Genomic DNA, 17520 nt, shown 5'->3' with positions numbered 1-17520 from the left:
AGGTAAGAATAAGAACAATTAGAGGTAAGAATAAACAAAGTTAAAGGTAAGAATAAGCAAATTTAGAGGTAAGAATAAGCAATATTAGAGGTTAGAATGAGCAAAGTTAGAGGTTAGAATAAGTAAAGTTAGAGGTAAGAATAAGTAATGTTAGAGCTAAGAGTAAGCCAAATTAGGTTAAAATAAGAACTTTTAGAGGTAAGAATAAGCAAAGTTATAGGTAAGAATAAGCAAAGTTAAAGGTAAGAATAAGAACAATTAGAAGTAAGAATAAGCAAAGTTAGAGGTAAGAATAAGCAAAGTTAGAGGTAAGAATAAGCAAAGTTAGAGGTAAGAATAAGAACAATTAGAAGTAAGAATAAGCAAAGTTAGAGGTAAGAATAAGCAAAGTTAGAGGTAAGAATAAGAACAATTAGAAGTAAGAATAAGCAAGTTAGAGGTAAGAATAAGAACAATTAGAGGTTAGAATAAGAACAATTAGAAGTAAGAATAAGAACAATTAGAGGAAAGAATAAGCAAAGTTAGAGATAAGAATAAAAACAATTAGAGGTAAGAATAAGCAAGTTAGAGGTAAGAATAAGAACAATTAAAGGTAAGAATAAGAACAATTAGAGGTTAGAATAAGCAAAGTTAGAGGTAAGAATAAGAACAATTAGAGGTAAGAATGAGCAAAATAACAACACTTTCCACCTAAACTGGATTTTTGTTTAGAAGAAACAACGTTTCCTTTTAACAAAAAATGCCTTACAAGTGGAAAGTATTGTCCCTAATTAGCCCCTGCAGTCTGCATAGGCTTATATGGGATTACTCTTGAGGCACATGTATTAAGCCCATTTTTCTTGAATAAGGTTCATATAATACTTGTTGACATTGCAGGCAGACCGGGTTCGCCGGATGAAGGGTCTGACAGAGGGGCCCGTGTCCCGCCAAGCTGGACACCGGTCAGCAGATGACCTTGACGATGGGTAAAATGGTTACTCAGTATTAGAACTTAGAAGTCTTTATTTTTACATTTTTTGTCTGAAAGTCACACCACCGATTGGGAGTTATGGAGTTGGATTTAAGGAAAAATAAATTTATTTTATTTACTTGCATGACTGAGTGAGTCAACGGCTCATGATATAATGTATGACATGTAACCAATATTTTTATGCCAAAATGGAGGAACACTAGTTTTCAAATAAAGAAAATTTGCAAATCAGACTTCAAATCGGCCATTATTAATCTATTGCACAATCTTTTGATCAATTGCCATTTTCTCATTATCAACTTGCTCTTTACTTTCAGATTTTTACTGGAACCGAAGCTGGATTTTGATTACATTAGTTACAAAGATGGAAAACTGCTACAGGAAATACCCCAGAAGAAAGATAAACAATCAGCTGAGAGTGATGAAGATGATGAGGAGGATGAGGAAGAAGAAGATCATGAAGAAGACGATGATAATGATGATGAGGAGGAAGAGGAAGAAGAGGAGAAAGATAACATTGATGATATAAATTTAAAAAGATTTAAAAAAGAGGAAAAGAATGATGGGAGGAAAATGGCAAAGAAAACAAAAGTTGTTACTGATGATGACGATGATGTTGATGAAGATTATGATGATGAGGAGGAGGAAGAAGAGAATGAGGATGAAAATACTGATGGTGATGGTGAAGAGTCAGGTAAACTCTAGTTCCTTTTATAACATGTACATGTATCTGAATATTTTTGTGAAGTTTATGGGGATAGTTATTTATTTATGAAATAAAGTGGTTTGACATATAAGCCATTATCATAGTGATAATTTAATTACTGAGAGCCATGTGATATTTGAAAAACAGTGAAGTATAAATTAAACTAATTTGTAATTAGTGTGTTTGAGATTTAATTGAGACAAAATGATGAATGTCACCTCTAAATAAGTGACACATAAAGCTATTGTTAAGATCATTTATTTTTAATTTGATTTATACTGCTGAATTATTGAATCAATTTACCATAATAAAACCTTATACTTTTTAAAGATCATCATAAGATCTTTTGCCATCCTCTTTTGTTTTATCTAACTCGGCTAAAGATATTCTTCATTTTTCTGCAGTCGAAAGTGACCACTACTCAGACGTGTTGTCAGATGAGGAAAAAGACCCAGGGGCGGAAATACACGATACTAAGAGTGAGAAGTCAAAGAAAAAAGTGACATTCAGATCTGCTAAAATGATAGAAGAAGCAAAAAGAGAATTGCCCTATACATTTAAAGGTAGCTAAACTGTTTACACTGGTTTTGGTTTAGTTTTGTTGTCCCTTTGCATAAGGGTAGGGGGCAGATATAGTCGCTGTTGTCCCTCTGTCAGTCCAAGTATTTTGTGTCAAGTGTAACTCAATAAGTATAGATAATAAAAGGATGAAAATTTGCAATTATATGAGGCAGCATGTGACTTGCAAACCTCTATATTTGATATAAAAATCAACATATTTCACTTATCTTTTGATTCATTTAAGAAGTTTTGCTACTAAACAGCTTTAACTTTACAAACAAATGAACCAGTATATAAATTTGCACATAATTTGGTTCAGATATTTTTACATAGCTGCAGTTATGTACCCTTTGTTTTCACAAAAATCCTTTTTTATGCCCCCGGATCAAATGATCGGGGGCATATTGTTTTTGGCCTGTCTGTCATTCTGTCCCAAAACTTTAACCATGGTTAAAGTTTTGCGATAACTTTTGCAATATTGAAGATAGCAACTTGATATCTGGCATGCATGTGTATCTCATGAAGCTGCACATTTTGAGTGGTCATGGTCATCCTTCAAGGTCAAAAGTAATAAAATACAATCCAAGCCAGGGAAGTTATAAGCTTTAAAAGGGAGATAATTTCTAAACCTGCCAAATGATATATTGAAATTTTATTTCAAAGCGGCGCAATAGGATTCATTGTGTTTCTGACAAACACATCTCTTGTTATAACTTGTGTTGAGCATGACTCAAAAAAAGGTGTTGCTGATAGAGGGCTGAAAGTGCTGCAACATATGAGTCGCGTTCTGAGAAAACTGGGTTTAATGCATTTGCGTTGTGTCGTCCCAGATTAGCCTGTGCAGTCCGCACAGGCTAATCAGGGACGACACTTTCCGCTTTTATGGTATTTTTAGTTTCAAGGAAGTCCCTCCTTGCCGAAAATCAAGTTTAGTCGGAAAGTGTCGTCCCTGATTAGCTTGTGTAGACTGCACAGGCTTATCTGGGATGACACTTTACGCCCATGCATTATGTCCTGTTTTCTCAGAACGCGGCTCATATTAACCAGCATTTGAATATGCGCACCTACATATTTTGGTTCAGATGTTTTCTACACAATGGGAGTTGTGGCTCTTCTTTAGCAAAAAAGTATATATTTTTTTCTGTCACGTGTTACTGAGAAATGTATTGCTGCTAGAGGGCTGAATCTTTACAGACATATATACCAGGGTGTTAACTTGCACACGTGATAATTTTTAGTCCATTTTTGCAAACAAATGTGCTTGGTTTTTGTATGGAAGTAGAATGTGTGGACATCTTTGTCTTATTTTACACTTTTTCTACTTATGTACTTGAGATGTTTTAGATTCCATTTCACTTATAAGGTCTCGCAGGTTAAACAAGACATGTAGGCCATGGTTGCTCAATCCAATTGTTGCACACTCCATGGTTTTACACTCCATTGTTGGACATTCCAATTGTTGCACACTCCATGGTTTTACACTCCATTGTTGCAAAATCCAATTGTTACACACTCCATGCATGGTTTTGTGCTCCAACTGTTGTACAATCCATTGTTGCAGTGTTTTTTGCCACTTTTTTTAGGATCTGATGGGGCCGGGTCCCTTTGGATTGGGAAACATCATGTTGTTTTGACTAATATTGGGAAATTAATGTTGTTGGTTAGATGCTTTCAAAAACTTTATAATAAAAGTGATTTTAATATAATATTTATAAGGTTTAACTTACAGAGGTGGATTTGGTGATGAATGACATGCTAAGAGTTTTAAAAAGAATATATTTTTTGGGAGGAACCTTCAATTTGGGAAATTTTTAGGTCCCATTTGGGAAAAAATATATACTTTTTATGCCCCCGGATCGAATGATCGGGTGCATATTGTTATACCCCCATTACCATTGGTAATGGGGGCTATATAGGAGTCACTTTGTCGGTCGGTCTGTCCCGAAATTTCATCCGATCTTCACCAAACTTGGTCACAAGTTGTATCTTGATGATGTATAGGTCAAGTTTGAATATGGGTCATGCCGGGTCAAAAACTAGGTCATGGGGTCACTTAGTGTGATTTAAACCGAAAGTTTGTCTGGACCATAACTATGTCATTTATCGTTAGATTTAAAAATAACTTGGTACATTTGTTCACCATCATGGGACGGTGTGTCGCGTGAAAAAAGTACGTCGATATCTCCAAGGTCAAGGTCACACTTGGAGTTCAAGGGTCAAATGCTTGTCCGGGCCATAACTTTATCATTTATAGTGAGATTTTAAAATCATTTGGCAAATTTGTTCACCATCATAGGACGGTGTGTCACGCAAAAGAATTACGTCGATATCTCGAAGGTCAAGGTCACACTTTGAGTTTAAAGATTAAAAATGGCCATAAATGAGCTTGCCTGGGCAATAACTATGTTGTTCATTGTGAGATTTTAAAATCATTTGGCACATTTGTTCACCATCATTGGACGGTGTGTCGCGCGTAAGAATTACGTCAATTACTCCACGGTCAAGGTCACACTTTGAGTTCAAAGGTCAATATGGCCATAAATGAGCTTGTCCGGGCCATAACTATGTTGTTCATTGTGAGATTTCAAAATCATTGGGCACATTTGTTCACCATTATTGGACGTTGTGTTGCGCAAAAGAATTATGTCGATATCTGCAACATCAAGGTCACACTGTGAGTTCAAAGGTAAAAAAATTGCCATAAATGATCTTGTCCGGGCCATAACTATGTCATTTATTGAGAGATTTTAAAAATACCTGGTACATTTGTTCACAATCATTGGACGATGTGTAATGCGAAAGAATAATGTCGATAACTCCAAGGTCTAGGTCACACTTGGTGTTCAAAAGTAAAAATATGGCCATAAATTTGGACGGCATGTCATGCGAAAGAATTCAAGAGTTCAAAGGTCGAAATGGCCATAAATGATAATGGCATTATAATTCTTAAAAATCGCCAAAAGTTTGATTCTCTTGTTTTGTGAAGACTGCATGCAAAATAGTTTGTGTCAATGCTGCACGTGGGGGTATAAGTCACGTCTGTGACAAAGCTCTAGTTTTTGGTCAGTCTGTCTGTCATTTTGTGTGTCTGTCACTAAACTTTAACCCTGGTCATAACTTAACTTGATATTTGGCATGAATGTGCATCTCATGGAGCTGCACAATTTGAGTGGTGAAAGGTCAAGGTTATCCTTCAAGGTCAAATATATGGCTTCAAAGCAGCGCAGTATGGGGCATTGTGTTTCTGACAAACATATCTCTTGTTTACATTGGGAATGGGTCTCCCTACCGGACCCAAATTTGAACAACAAAAAAACTCTGTGTTGCACCCTCACGGTGACTCTCCATGGTTTTACACTTCAATTTTTGCACACTCCATATTTTTACACTCCAATTGTTGCACACTCCATGGTTTTACACTCCAATTGTTGCACACTCCAATTGTTGCACACTCCATGGTTGCAAACTCCAATTGTTGCACACTCCATGGTTTCACACTCCAATTGTTGCACACTCCATTGTTTTACACTCTAATGTTGCACACTCAAAATTGTTGCCCACTCTGTGGTTGCACCAATTGTTGCACACTCTGTGGTTGCACACTCCAATTGTTGCACACTCCATGGTTGTACGCTCCCATTGTTACATACCGGTACTCAATGGTTGTACACTCAAATTGTTGCACTCTCCAATTGTCGCACACTCCATTTGTTGCACACTCCAATTGTTGCACACTCCAATTGTCGCACACTCCAATTGTTGCACACTTCATTGTTGTACACTCCAATTGTTGCACACTCCAATTGTTGCACACTCCAATTGTCACACATTCCAATTGTTGCACACTCCATTTGTTGCACACTTCATTGTTGCACACTTCAATTGTTGCACACTCCAATTGTCGCACACTCTATTTCAATTTTGAACGATTTTTTTTTAAACCCCAAACTGATCTATCCTCATTTTAGTTTATTCACATGATATGCAATTGTTTACCAAATTGTGGTCACCTTGGTGTAATGGATATGTTGTTTGCCTAGCAACTGGGACACATTTTCCATTACCACTGTGGGAGTGATCTTAAGAATTCCCCCATAGACATGAAGTATTGGTTCTTACCAGCAAACAGGATGTTTCAATAAACCTTTGGCGTTTGACGCAATCGAGCTAAAATAAATTGTTTCATTTAAATGCTTACCAAAAAATCCAAAAGTACTGACTCCCACACTGAAAAAAAGTCTAATCGCCCTATCCACAAAGTGTGAGAAAAAACTGGTTCTTTATTAAAGCTCAATTTTCTTTGTCAGCCCCCAATGGTTATGATGCACTGTTGGAGATGTTGGAAGGCTGTTCCATGGAGGACCAGCTGACTGTGATAGAGCGAATACGCAAGTGTCATCATCCCAGTCTGCAGGAGGGGAACAAACAGAAACTGGAGGTGATGATTTCTTAATCTCTTTCTCACTCAGAAACAAATTGAAAATGGCATTTGCAACCAGCATAAAACCAGAACAGCCTGCGAGTCACTCGCAGTCTGTTCAGGTTTTATGCTGTTTGCTGCTCATCAGTATCTAAGGCTTGAAAATGAAGCCTTTAAAACTTGAATCTAGTAAGAAAGGACTTCAATTAAATGTAACTTTGTAAGGGACAACAAATGCGTCAAAAAATGTATCTAAGTGGTAAAGGGTTAATGGATATAATAATTATTGTTTCCTACACTTTTTCAGTGTATGAACAGTCTATAAAATAAGGCTTTATTAATATGTATTGATGGCAAGTTTTTCTTATGACCAATTTATTTCGAGATCTCTCTTTGAATACTGAACATTCCATTCTATACTTGCTAAGCCAAGAATATTTCTCTTTATTTTCAGACATTTCTCAGACTACTTAACATTCAATTCTGTACTGTCTATTTCCAGACACTTAAAATATTACTGAAAATTCCATTCAGTACTTACTAATCCTTAATTATTTTTTTGTATTTCCAAACACTTCTCAGGCTACTGAACATTCTATTCTGTACTTGCTAATTCAAGAATATTTCTCTCTATATAATGACACTTTTCGGACTTTTTCTCCATTTTAAGAACAATTTCGGACTACTGAACATCGCGTTTTGTTCCTACTAAAACTTAAATATGCCTCGACTTTCTCAAATTCTTATTGGACCATTAAACATTACATTCAGTAATTAATACGGCAAGAATTTACCTTTAATATTCCTCTATTTTCTCAAATAATTTACTGACCATGAAATATAACATACAGTAATTACTAAGGTGAGAAATTTACCTCTCTTTTTTGTAGACACTTCTCGGGCTACTGGTCCAGTTTTACTGCGACCTGTGTGTGCAGGACCCTCCACAGCTTGAGTTTGCCTCCCGTCTGCTGCCGCACATGTACGTGCTGACCCAGATGTCGCCCGAGAACACCGCACGGGTGTGTGCAGACAATCTGACGGACAGACAAGAGGAGTTTGCACAGATTTGTCAACGTAAAGCTGGTCGTGGACTATATCCTAGTCTAGATACGGTATGTAGTGGCTAGAAATGGATTGGTTGTCTATAGTAGTGCCGGGTAAACTGTTATTTTTCCAAAAAACTTTAGATGTTAATAGTGGAAAAACATGTGAATGCATCATAAACTTAAAGTCTCTTTGTCAAAAACAAGATGTTGCTTGAGACCTCAGATGACCGCTCTTCATAAAGCTTTGGCTAAATATTGAACTCGATGTTTGAATGGTGGGGTCAAAAACAAAGTCATTTGGTCAACTTAAAGTAAAAGCTTTTGAGCTCTCTAGAAGTCACTTTTTAGCTCGACTAATATATATGAAATATATATAGTGGAGCTATCCTACTCACCCCAGCGTCGGAGTTTCCGTTCTGTTAGCGTGCAAATGTTTAAGTTTTCGTACTACCCCATTTATTTTCATTGTCCCTTGACATATTGCTTTCATATTTTGCATACTTGTTTACCAACATCACCCCAACCTATAAACAAGAGCAGACAACTATATCACGCATTTTGTCACAATTATTGCCCCTTTTATACTTAGAATATGCATATTATTGATAAATCTATGTTAAAGTTTGCGTACTACCCCAAATATTTCCTATAACCTTTGACATATTGCTTTTATATGTTGCATACTTGTTGACCAACATGACCCCAACCAATAAACAAAAGCAGACCACTGTAGCAAGCATTTTGACATAATTATGGCCCCTTTTACATTTAGATAATTGAAAATTTTGCTTAAATTGCCATAACTTCTTTATTTATGATCACATTTTATTATTACTTTGACAAAACAACACTTACCTGAATACCACAATGGATTCCACCCAAACAATACCCCACGCCCCTACACAGAATCTCTTCCCCCCCAACCTCCCCCCCCCCAATTTTTTTTTTAAACATCATCTAATAAATTGCCACACCCCACATTATACCCGCCTTTCACCCGCCCAACCCCCTACCCCCCCCCCCCCCCCAAAAAAAAAAAATTTAAAAAAAAAACATCATCTTATAAATAACCACCCCCCACATTTTGTCATTTTTTTATTTTTGAAAGATCATCTAATAAATTATTGAATATGAACAATTTCACCATGATGGCTTACGTTATACTGTCAAGCACTCGAATAGTCGAGCGCGCTGTCCTCTGACAGCTCTTGTTTAGCTCACCTACGCACAATGTGCTCATAGTGAGCATTTGTGATCGCCTTTTGTCCGTGGTTTTGTTGTGCATCCTGCGGTATCAACATTTTCCTTGTTAACACTCTATAGGCCACATTTTTAGTCAAATCTTCATGAAACTTGGTCAAAAGATTTGCCCCAATGATATCTTGGATGAGTTTGAAAATGGTTCCGGTTGGTTGATAAATTTGGCCACCAAGGGCGGGCAGATTTCCTTATATGGCTTTAGTAAAAGCTTTTTAACACTCTAGAGGCCACATTTATTGTCTAATCTTTATGAAACTTGGTCAGAAAACTTGTCTCAATGAAATATTGGACATGTTTGAAAATGGTTCCGGTTGGTGGAAAAAAATTGGCCACTAGGGGGCGGTGCATTTTTCCTTATATGGTTATATATTGCTATAGTAAAAGCTTGTTGAAACTCTAGCGGCAGCATTAATTGTAAGATTCTTATGAAACTTGGTGAGAAGATTTGTCCCGATGATATCTTGGACGAGTTTTAAAATGGTTCTGGTTGGTTTAAAAACATGACCACCAGGTGACGAGGAATTTTTTCTTATATGGCTATATATTGCTATAGTAAATCATTGTTAACACTCTAGAGGCTACGTTTATTTCCCATCTTCATGAGACTTGGTCAGGTGCGTGTCTAGATTGAATATTTATAATCCTTAAGATTAAGAAGATTATATTTAAATTTTCATTTCTTAATTGTTCGCACCAGATTATACCATATAAAAGTATATCTGCGTACATATTTGTATTTTATCTACAATATATATCATTATTATATGTAAGTATTATAATACGAATATAAAAAATAAATGTTTCAGCACATCATATAATGCTTTTCTGATAATATTTTGTGTACCGAGGTACGTTGGTCATCAAAATAGTAAACATTCTTGACTTGAGGCTACTAATATGGCCAATCTTCCTGAATCTTGCTAAGTTGGTGAAGCACTGGGAATCAAGCCCAATAATCACAGTTTCGATCCTTGGTCCGGCCACGTTACATATGTGGGTATCAGTAATAAACCCTCACTACTACCAATCTTTCATAAAAATCAGATCATAACAGTAAAGTTTTTGGGGGACTTAGGTGAGCATCGCATGGCCTTTTTATGCTCCCCCAAAATTTATTTTGGGGGGAGCATATAGTCGTCGCTTCGTCTGTCCGTCCGTGTGCCCGTCCGTGCACAATTTTTGTCTGGGCTTCTTCTCAGCAACTAATGACTGGAATTCAATGAAACTTTATGGAAAGCTTCACTACCAAGAGGAGATGTGCATATTATCAGCGGGTTCTGGTCGGATGATTTTTATACAAAGTTATGGCCCTTTGAAATTTTTGAAATTTTTCATTAACTGTACATATAGTGCAATTCTTGTCCGGGCTGTTTCTCAGCAACTAATGGAATTCAATGAAACTTTATGGGAAGCTTCACTACCAAGAGGAGATGTGCATATTATCAGCGGGTTCTGGTCGGATGATGATTCACAGAGTTATTTCCCTTTGAAATTTTCTATAAACAAATTCGTGTCCCCGCAACTACTGTGCCTTCAAGACGTTTCCTTTTATCTGAATATATAGTGCAATATTGTGACAAAAAAAAACTTTGGGGAGCATCACCCGTCTCCGACGGTTTCTTGTTGTCATCTTGTTGCTATGCATTACCAGTATTTGTGTCTTATACATATATAATACATATATAATACTTGTATAGACCATTTGAAACTGAAAAATTAAACATTCAAGAGATATGCAACAGTTTCTTGTTGTAAGTTGGTTATGACTTATGAGGTAACGCATCTGATCATAATACCAATAATGAACGAACCTTATAACAAGTTTATAATGGCAACTAATTTATGATTATTATCATTATTATTATTAAGAGTCTACACAGTTTTAAGGGTTCAAATTCTTATGTTGTATGAACCAATTGTTTTTTCAGCTGATGTTGTTCAAGCTAGTGGCTATCTTGTTCCCGACGTCTGACTTCCGCCATGAGGTCACGACGCCGGCAATGGTGTTCATGTGTCAGATTCTGTCACAGAGCCCCGTCAATCATCACAGAGATGTGGTCGCTGGTTTGCTGCTTTGTACACTGTGTCTAGAGGTATCAGTGACCTTTATATTTTAGTCTCGCTTTCGGAAAACACAAATTAATACATGTGCGTTCCAGATAAACACAGGCTAATCAGGACGACACTCTCCAGCTTAATTTGATTTTCACAAAGAAGAGGCTTCTTTTAAATAGACAGATGATATCAGCGGAAAGTTTTGTCCCTGATTATCCTACGGGGACTGCACAGGCTAATCAGGAAGGACACTTGACGCACATGCATTAAGTCCAGCTTAAGGAATAATCTCATCATTAAAACTAATCCGAATCCACACTTTGCGCACAAGCATTAATCCAAGGTTTCAAGAGCAGGGTTTAAATATGTTGGGCAGGGTGTTAATTAGGATCACTCTTAAATGAAAAATAAATGTGTGAAGTGTTCAAAGTGTTCACACACTGTGTAGGTTTCAAACCACCAAATATTTTTGCTTCCAGTATGTCTCCTTGTCTAAGCGCTACATTCCCGAGGCAATCAACTTCCTGCATGGACTGCTGTTCCTTGCATCAGAGAAAGAGAAAAATAAACGTAAGGTTTTCACTTATACATTTTCAAAGATTATATTTTATCCATGGAATTTTTGGAGTACAGTGTATAAAAGTTGCTCAAAAAGACTAATTTAGACAATAAAAACTTGTTTATAGATAATTAGATGGCGTTTCATCTATGGTTGGAGTGCAGTGTTAATTGCAAATTGTGTTGTTAGCTTATAAATTTGAAGCCCTATGCTGAATGTGTTTCGACAATGTAGTAGCAATTGTTATATGCTGACAACTCTTATTTAGTGACGCCACTTTTAGATGTTTTGGCATGCTAGGTTTCTTCTGTCATTCTTTGTGTCACGATTAAAATCAGGGCTGTGATTTCTCCTCTTTTCAGCTGATTTCTTCTCTTTTAACCCTTTGCATGCTGGGAAATTTGTCGTCTGCTAAAATGTCATCTGCTGAATTTGTACAATAAGCATTTTCTTCATTTTTTTTCAAAGAATACTATCAGAATAGCAAACAGTTTGGATCCAGATGAGACGCCATGTTCTTTGGCGTCTCATCTGGATCCAAACTGTTTGCAAAGGCCTTTAAAATTCGGTTCCCGCACTGAAAGGGTTAACATCAAACGTATTTTACCAATACATGTAGTTATACTGGATCTTTTTATAAAATAGAATAGAATAATTTAACCCTGTAAGGGGGATAGGGCATTTTCCGTCCCCGAGGTGGTTTTTAAATCCCACCCCTTAAAATCAAGGTCCTTATCAGCGACTGCGCATGGTAATTCTATCAGATATTGAAATCAATTGTGTCAACCATGCCTAGCAATCAGGAGATCATGGGTTCGATCCCAACTGTGGGAGCATTCTTTAGATCTCCCCCATAGACACCACATACTGGTTCTAGGCCCAGGAAACAGACTGGAGAGCGTTTCAAAAAAGCCTTAGGCTTTCTATGCAATCAGGCTTAAATAAATAGGTTTTAACTAACGGTGATTATTGTGGAAGATTTTCCAAAAAGTTCTATGCATAAAACAATCAAAGTAAATTAAAATGATTGATTCTGAATTCAATTACATTTTGCAATATGCTTTGCAACTGAAATGTTTTATTGAAATGGTTCATTGGTTTCAATCTACAACTTTGTGCAAAATCACTCCTGCAACTGCGAGGAAACCATTATCACGTGTATGTTAAGATAGAGAGACGCAGGGTAGCTTACTGTGAGTTTGATAACAAACTACCATAAATTACCCCAATTGCATTATTTTCATTTCAAGTTAAAATAGCATATATTAAAAACCAAATTTGCATTTTTGTGCAATATTATATTGTTTTATGGGAACGGCCTTTATTTTAAAAACAGTTGTCAAAAAGGAAACCACTTGCTAACACATAATACATTGATACAGAATAACTTAAATATGAATATTCATACTTTTTTATGCCCCCAATGATCAGGGGTATATTGTTTTTGGCCTGTCTGTCTGTTATTGTATGTGTGTGTCTGTCCCAAAACTTTAACCTTGCTCATAAAATGAAAACTCTTGGGTCTATGTTCTTTTAACTTCACATGTGCATGCATCTCATTGAGATCTACAATCAAACATGGTTTGAGGTTACTAGGTCAAAGGTCAAGGTCATTGTGACCTTTACATTCAAAATATAACCTTGTTTCTAAAATAGCTGCTGTGCGGCTTCAAAGCGCGGTAGGGGGCGTTGTGTTTCACAAACACAGCTCTTGTTTACTCAACTATTAATAACCCATGTTGTGTATTTCTCTTTTCACAGTTGCTGAGGTGATGCCACCATTCAAACCTGTGGGGGACACTATCAATCTGCTCTGTGTTTCTGGCAGGGTAAAGAGGTACCAGTGTATAACATACTGTGTAATTGGCAAAGTGGAAAGGAGCCGTCTTTTAGATTACTCTCTCACAAAACACAGTTTTAGAGGGGTGTATAAGGTAGCATTCACATTAAAACCATGTTTCAGAACGACACTGCTATATTAGATAACATTCACATTAAAACCATGTTTCAGAACGACACTGCTATATAAGATAACATTCACATTAAAACCATGTTTCAGAACAACACTGCTATATAAGATTACATTCACATTAAAACCATGTTTCAGAACGACACTGCTATATAAGATAACATTCACATTAAAACCATGTTTCAGAATGACACTGCTATATAAGATAACATTCACATTAAAACCATGTTTCAGAACAACACTGTATAAGATAACATTCACATTAAAACCATGTTTCAGAACAACACTGCTATATAAGATAACATTCACATTAAAACCATGTTTCAGAACAACACTGTGTATAAGATAACATTCACATTAAAACCATGTTTCAGAACGATACTGCTATATAAGATAACATTCACATTAAAACCTTGTTTCAGAACGACACTGCTATATAAGATAACATTCACATTAAAACCATGTTTCAGAACAAAACTGTGTATAATATAACATTCACATTAAAACCATGTTTCAAAACGACATTGCTATATAAGATAACATTCACATTAAAACCATGTTTCAGAACGACACTGCTATATAAGATAACATTCACATTAAAACAATTTTTCAGAACGACACTGTGTATAAGATAACATTCACATTAAAACCATGTTTCAGAACGACACTGTGTATAAGATAACATTCACATTAAAACCATGTTTCAGAACGACACTGCTATATAAGATAACATTCACATTAAAACCATGTTTCAGAACAACACTGTGTATAAGATAACATTCACATTAAAACCATGTTTCAGAACGACACTGCTATATAAGATAACATTCAAATTAAAACCATATTTCAGAACAACACTGTGTAAAAGATAACATTCACATTAAAACCATGTTTCAGAACAACACTGTGTATAAGATAACATTCACATAAAAACCATGTTTCAGAACGACACTGCTATATAAGATAACATTCACATTAAAACAATGTTTCAGAACGACACTGTGTATAAGATAACATTCACATTAAAACCATGTTTCAGAACAACACTGCTATATAATATAACATTCACATTAAAACCATGTTTCAGAACAACACTGTGTATAAGATAACATTCACATTAAAATTATGTTTTAGAACAACACTGTGTATAAGATAACATTCACATTAAACCATGTTTCAGAACGACACTGTGTATAAGATAACATTTACATTAAAAACATGTTTCAGAACGACACTGCTATATAAGATAACATTCACATTAAAACCATGTTTCAGAATGACACTGCTATATAAGATAACATTCACATTAAACCATGTTTCAGAACGACACTGTGTATAAGATAACATTAACATTAAAACCATGTTTCAGAACGACACTGCTATATAAGATAACATTCACATTAAAACCATGTTTCAGAAAAATACTGCTATATAAGATAACATTCACATTAAAACCATGTTTCAAAACGACACTGCTATATAAGATAACATTCACATTAAAATTATGTTTCAAAACAACACTGCTATATAAGATAACATTCACATTAAAACCATGTTTCAGAACGACACTGCTATATAAGATAACATTCACTTTAAAACCATGTTTCTGAACAACACTGTGTATAAGATAACATTCACATTAAAACCATGTTTCAGAACGACACTGTGTATAAAATAACATTCACATTAAAACCATGTTTCAGAACGACACTGCTATATAAGATAACATTCACATTAAAACCATGTTTCAGAACAACACTGCTATATAAGATCATTCACATTAAAACCATGTTTCAGAACAACACTGCTATATAAGATAACATTCACATTAAAACTATGTTTCAGAACAACACTGCTATATAAGATAACATTCACATTACAACCATGTTTCAGAACGACACTGTGTATAAGATAACATTCACAGTAAAACCATGTTTCAGAACGACACTGTGTATCAGATAACATTCACATTAAAACCATGTTTCAGAACGACACTTTGTATAAGATAACATTCACATTAAAACCATGTTTCAGAACAACACTGCTATATAAGATAACATTCACATTAAAACCATGTTTCACAACAACACTGTGTAAAAGATAACATTCACATTTAAACCATGTTTCAAAACAACACTGCTATATAAGATAACATTCACATTAAAACCATGTTTCAGAACAACACTGTGTATAAGATAACATTCACATTAAAACCATGTTTCAGAAGACACTGTGTTTAAGATAACATTCACATTAAAACCATGTTTTAGAATAACACTGTGTATAAGATAACATTAACATTAAAACCATGTTTCAGAACAACACTGTGTATAAGATAACATTCACATTAAAACCATGTTTCAGAACAACACTGTTTATAAGATAACATTCACATTAAAACCATGTTTCAGAACGACACTGCTATATAAGATAACATTCACATTAAAACCATGTTTCACAACAACACTGCTATATAAGATAACATTCACATTAAAACCATGTTTCAGAACAACACTGCTATATAAGATAACATTCACATTAAAACCATGTTTCAGAACAACACTGCTTTATAAGAAAGCATTCACATTAAAACCATGTTTCAGAACAACACTGTGTATAAGATAACATTCACATTAAAACCATGTTTCAGAAAGACACTGTGTATAAGATAACATTCACTTTAAAACCATGTTTCAGAACAACACTGTGTATAAGATAGCATTCACATTAAAACCATGTTTCAGAACGACACTGCTATATAAGACACCATGTTTCAGAACAACACTGCTATATAAGATAACATTCACATTAAAACCATGTTTCAGAACAACACTGTGTATAAGATAACATTCACATTAAAACCATGTTTCAGAACGACACTGTGTATAAAATAACATTCACATTAAAACCATGTTTCAGAACGACACTGTGTATAAGATAAAATTCACATTAAAACCATGTTTCAGAACGACACTGTGTATAAGATAACATTAACATTAAAACCTTGTTTCAGAACGACACTGTGTATAAGATAACATTCGCATTAAAACCATGTTTCAGAACAACACTGTGTATAAGATAACATTCACATTAAAACCATGTTTCAGAACGACACTGTGTATATGATAACAGTCACATTAAAACCATGTTTTAGAACGACACTGTGTATAAGAAAACATTCACATTAAAACCATGTTTCAGAACAACACTGCTATATAAGATAACATTCACATTAAAACCATGTTTTAGAACGACACTGCTAAATAAGATAACATTCACATGAAAACCATGTTTCAGAACAACACTGCTAGATAAGATAACATTCACATAAAAACCATGTTTCAGAATAACGCTGCTATATAAGATAATATTCACATGAAAACCATGTTTCAGAACAACACAGCTATATATGATAACATGCACATTAAAACCATGTTTCAGAACGACATTGTGTATAAGATAACATTCACATAAAAACCATGTTTCAGAATGACACTGCTATATAAGATAACATTCACATTAAAACCTTGTTTCAGAACGACACTGTGTATAAGATAACATTCACATTAAAACCATGTTTCAGAACGACACTGCTATATAAGATAACATTCACATTAAAACCATGTTTCAGAACAACACTGCTATATAAGATAACATTCACATTAAAACCATGTTTCAGAACGACAATGCTATATCAGATAACATTCACATTGAAATCATGTTTCAGAACGACACTGCTATATAAGATAACATTCACATTAAAACCATGTTACAGAACAACACTGCTATATAAGATAACATTCACATTAAAACCATGTTTCAGAACAACACTGCTATATAAGATAACATTCACATTAAAACCATGTTTCAGAACGATACTGCTATATAAGATAACATTCACATTAAATCCATGTTTCAGAACAACACTGCTATATAAGATAACATTCACATTAAAACCATGTTTCAGAACA

The 17520-nt window shown here is 35.0% G+C and overlaps 1 protein-coding gene across 2 annotated transcripts in view; it reads left to right on the top strand.

Annotated features, from left to right (window-relative positions):
* The window catches only part of LOC127857519 (nucleolar protein 14-like), a 106712-nt gene that overhangs the window by 16519 nt on the left and 72673 nt on the right, over positions 1 to 17520 (top strand). For both annotated transcript variants that reach the window (XR_008038398.1, XM_052393920.1), the window contains exons 9-16: positions 877 to 965; positions 1288 to 1664; positions 2081 to 2239; positions 6545 to 6675; positions 7548 to 7772; positions 10895 to 11059; positions 11501 to 11591; positions 13342 to 13417. Coding sequence is in view for 1 of the 2 variants with exons in the window: in XM_052393920.1 (XP_052249880.1) it covers positions 877 to 965; positions 1288 to 1664; positions 2081 to 2239; positions 6545 to 6675; positions 7548 to 7772; positions 10895 to 11059; positions 11501 to 11591; positions 13342 to 13417 (1313 nt within the window). In the remaining variant the exon portion in view is untranslated. The remainder of the gene's footprint in view (positions 1 to 876; positions 966 to 1287; positions 1665 to 2080; positions 2240 to 6544; positions 6676 to 7547; positions 7773 to 10894; positions 11060 to 11500; positions 11592 to 13341; positions 13418 to 17520) is intronic.

Source organism: Dreissena polymorpha, chromosome 14 (assembly GCF_020536995.1).
Source record: "Dreissena polymorpha isolate Duluth1 chromosome 14, UMN_Dpol_1.0, whole genome shotgun sequence".
In the NCBI taxonomy this organism is placed as follows: domain Eukaryota; kingdom Metazoa; phylum Mollusca; class Bivalvia; order Myida; family Dreissenidae; genus Dreissena; species Dreissena polymorpha.
The sequence above is the reverse complement of the archived record's forward strand: the minus strand, read 5'-3'. Positions and strand labels throughout refer to the sequence as shown.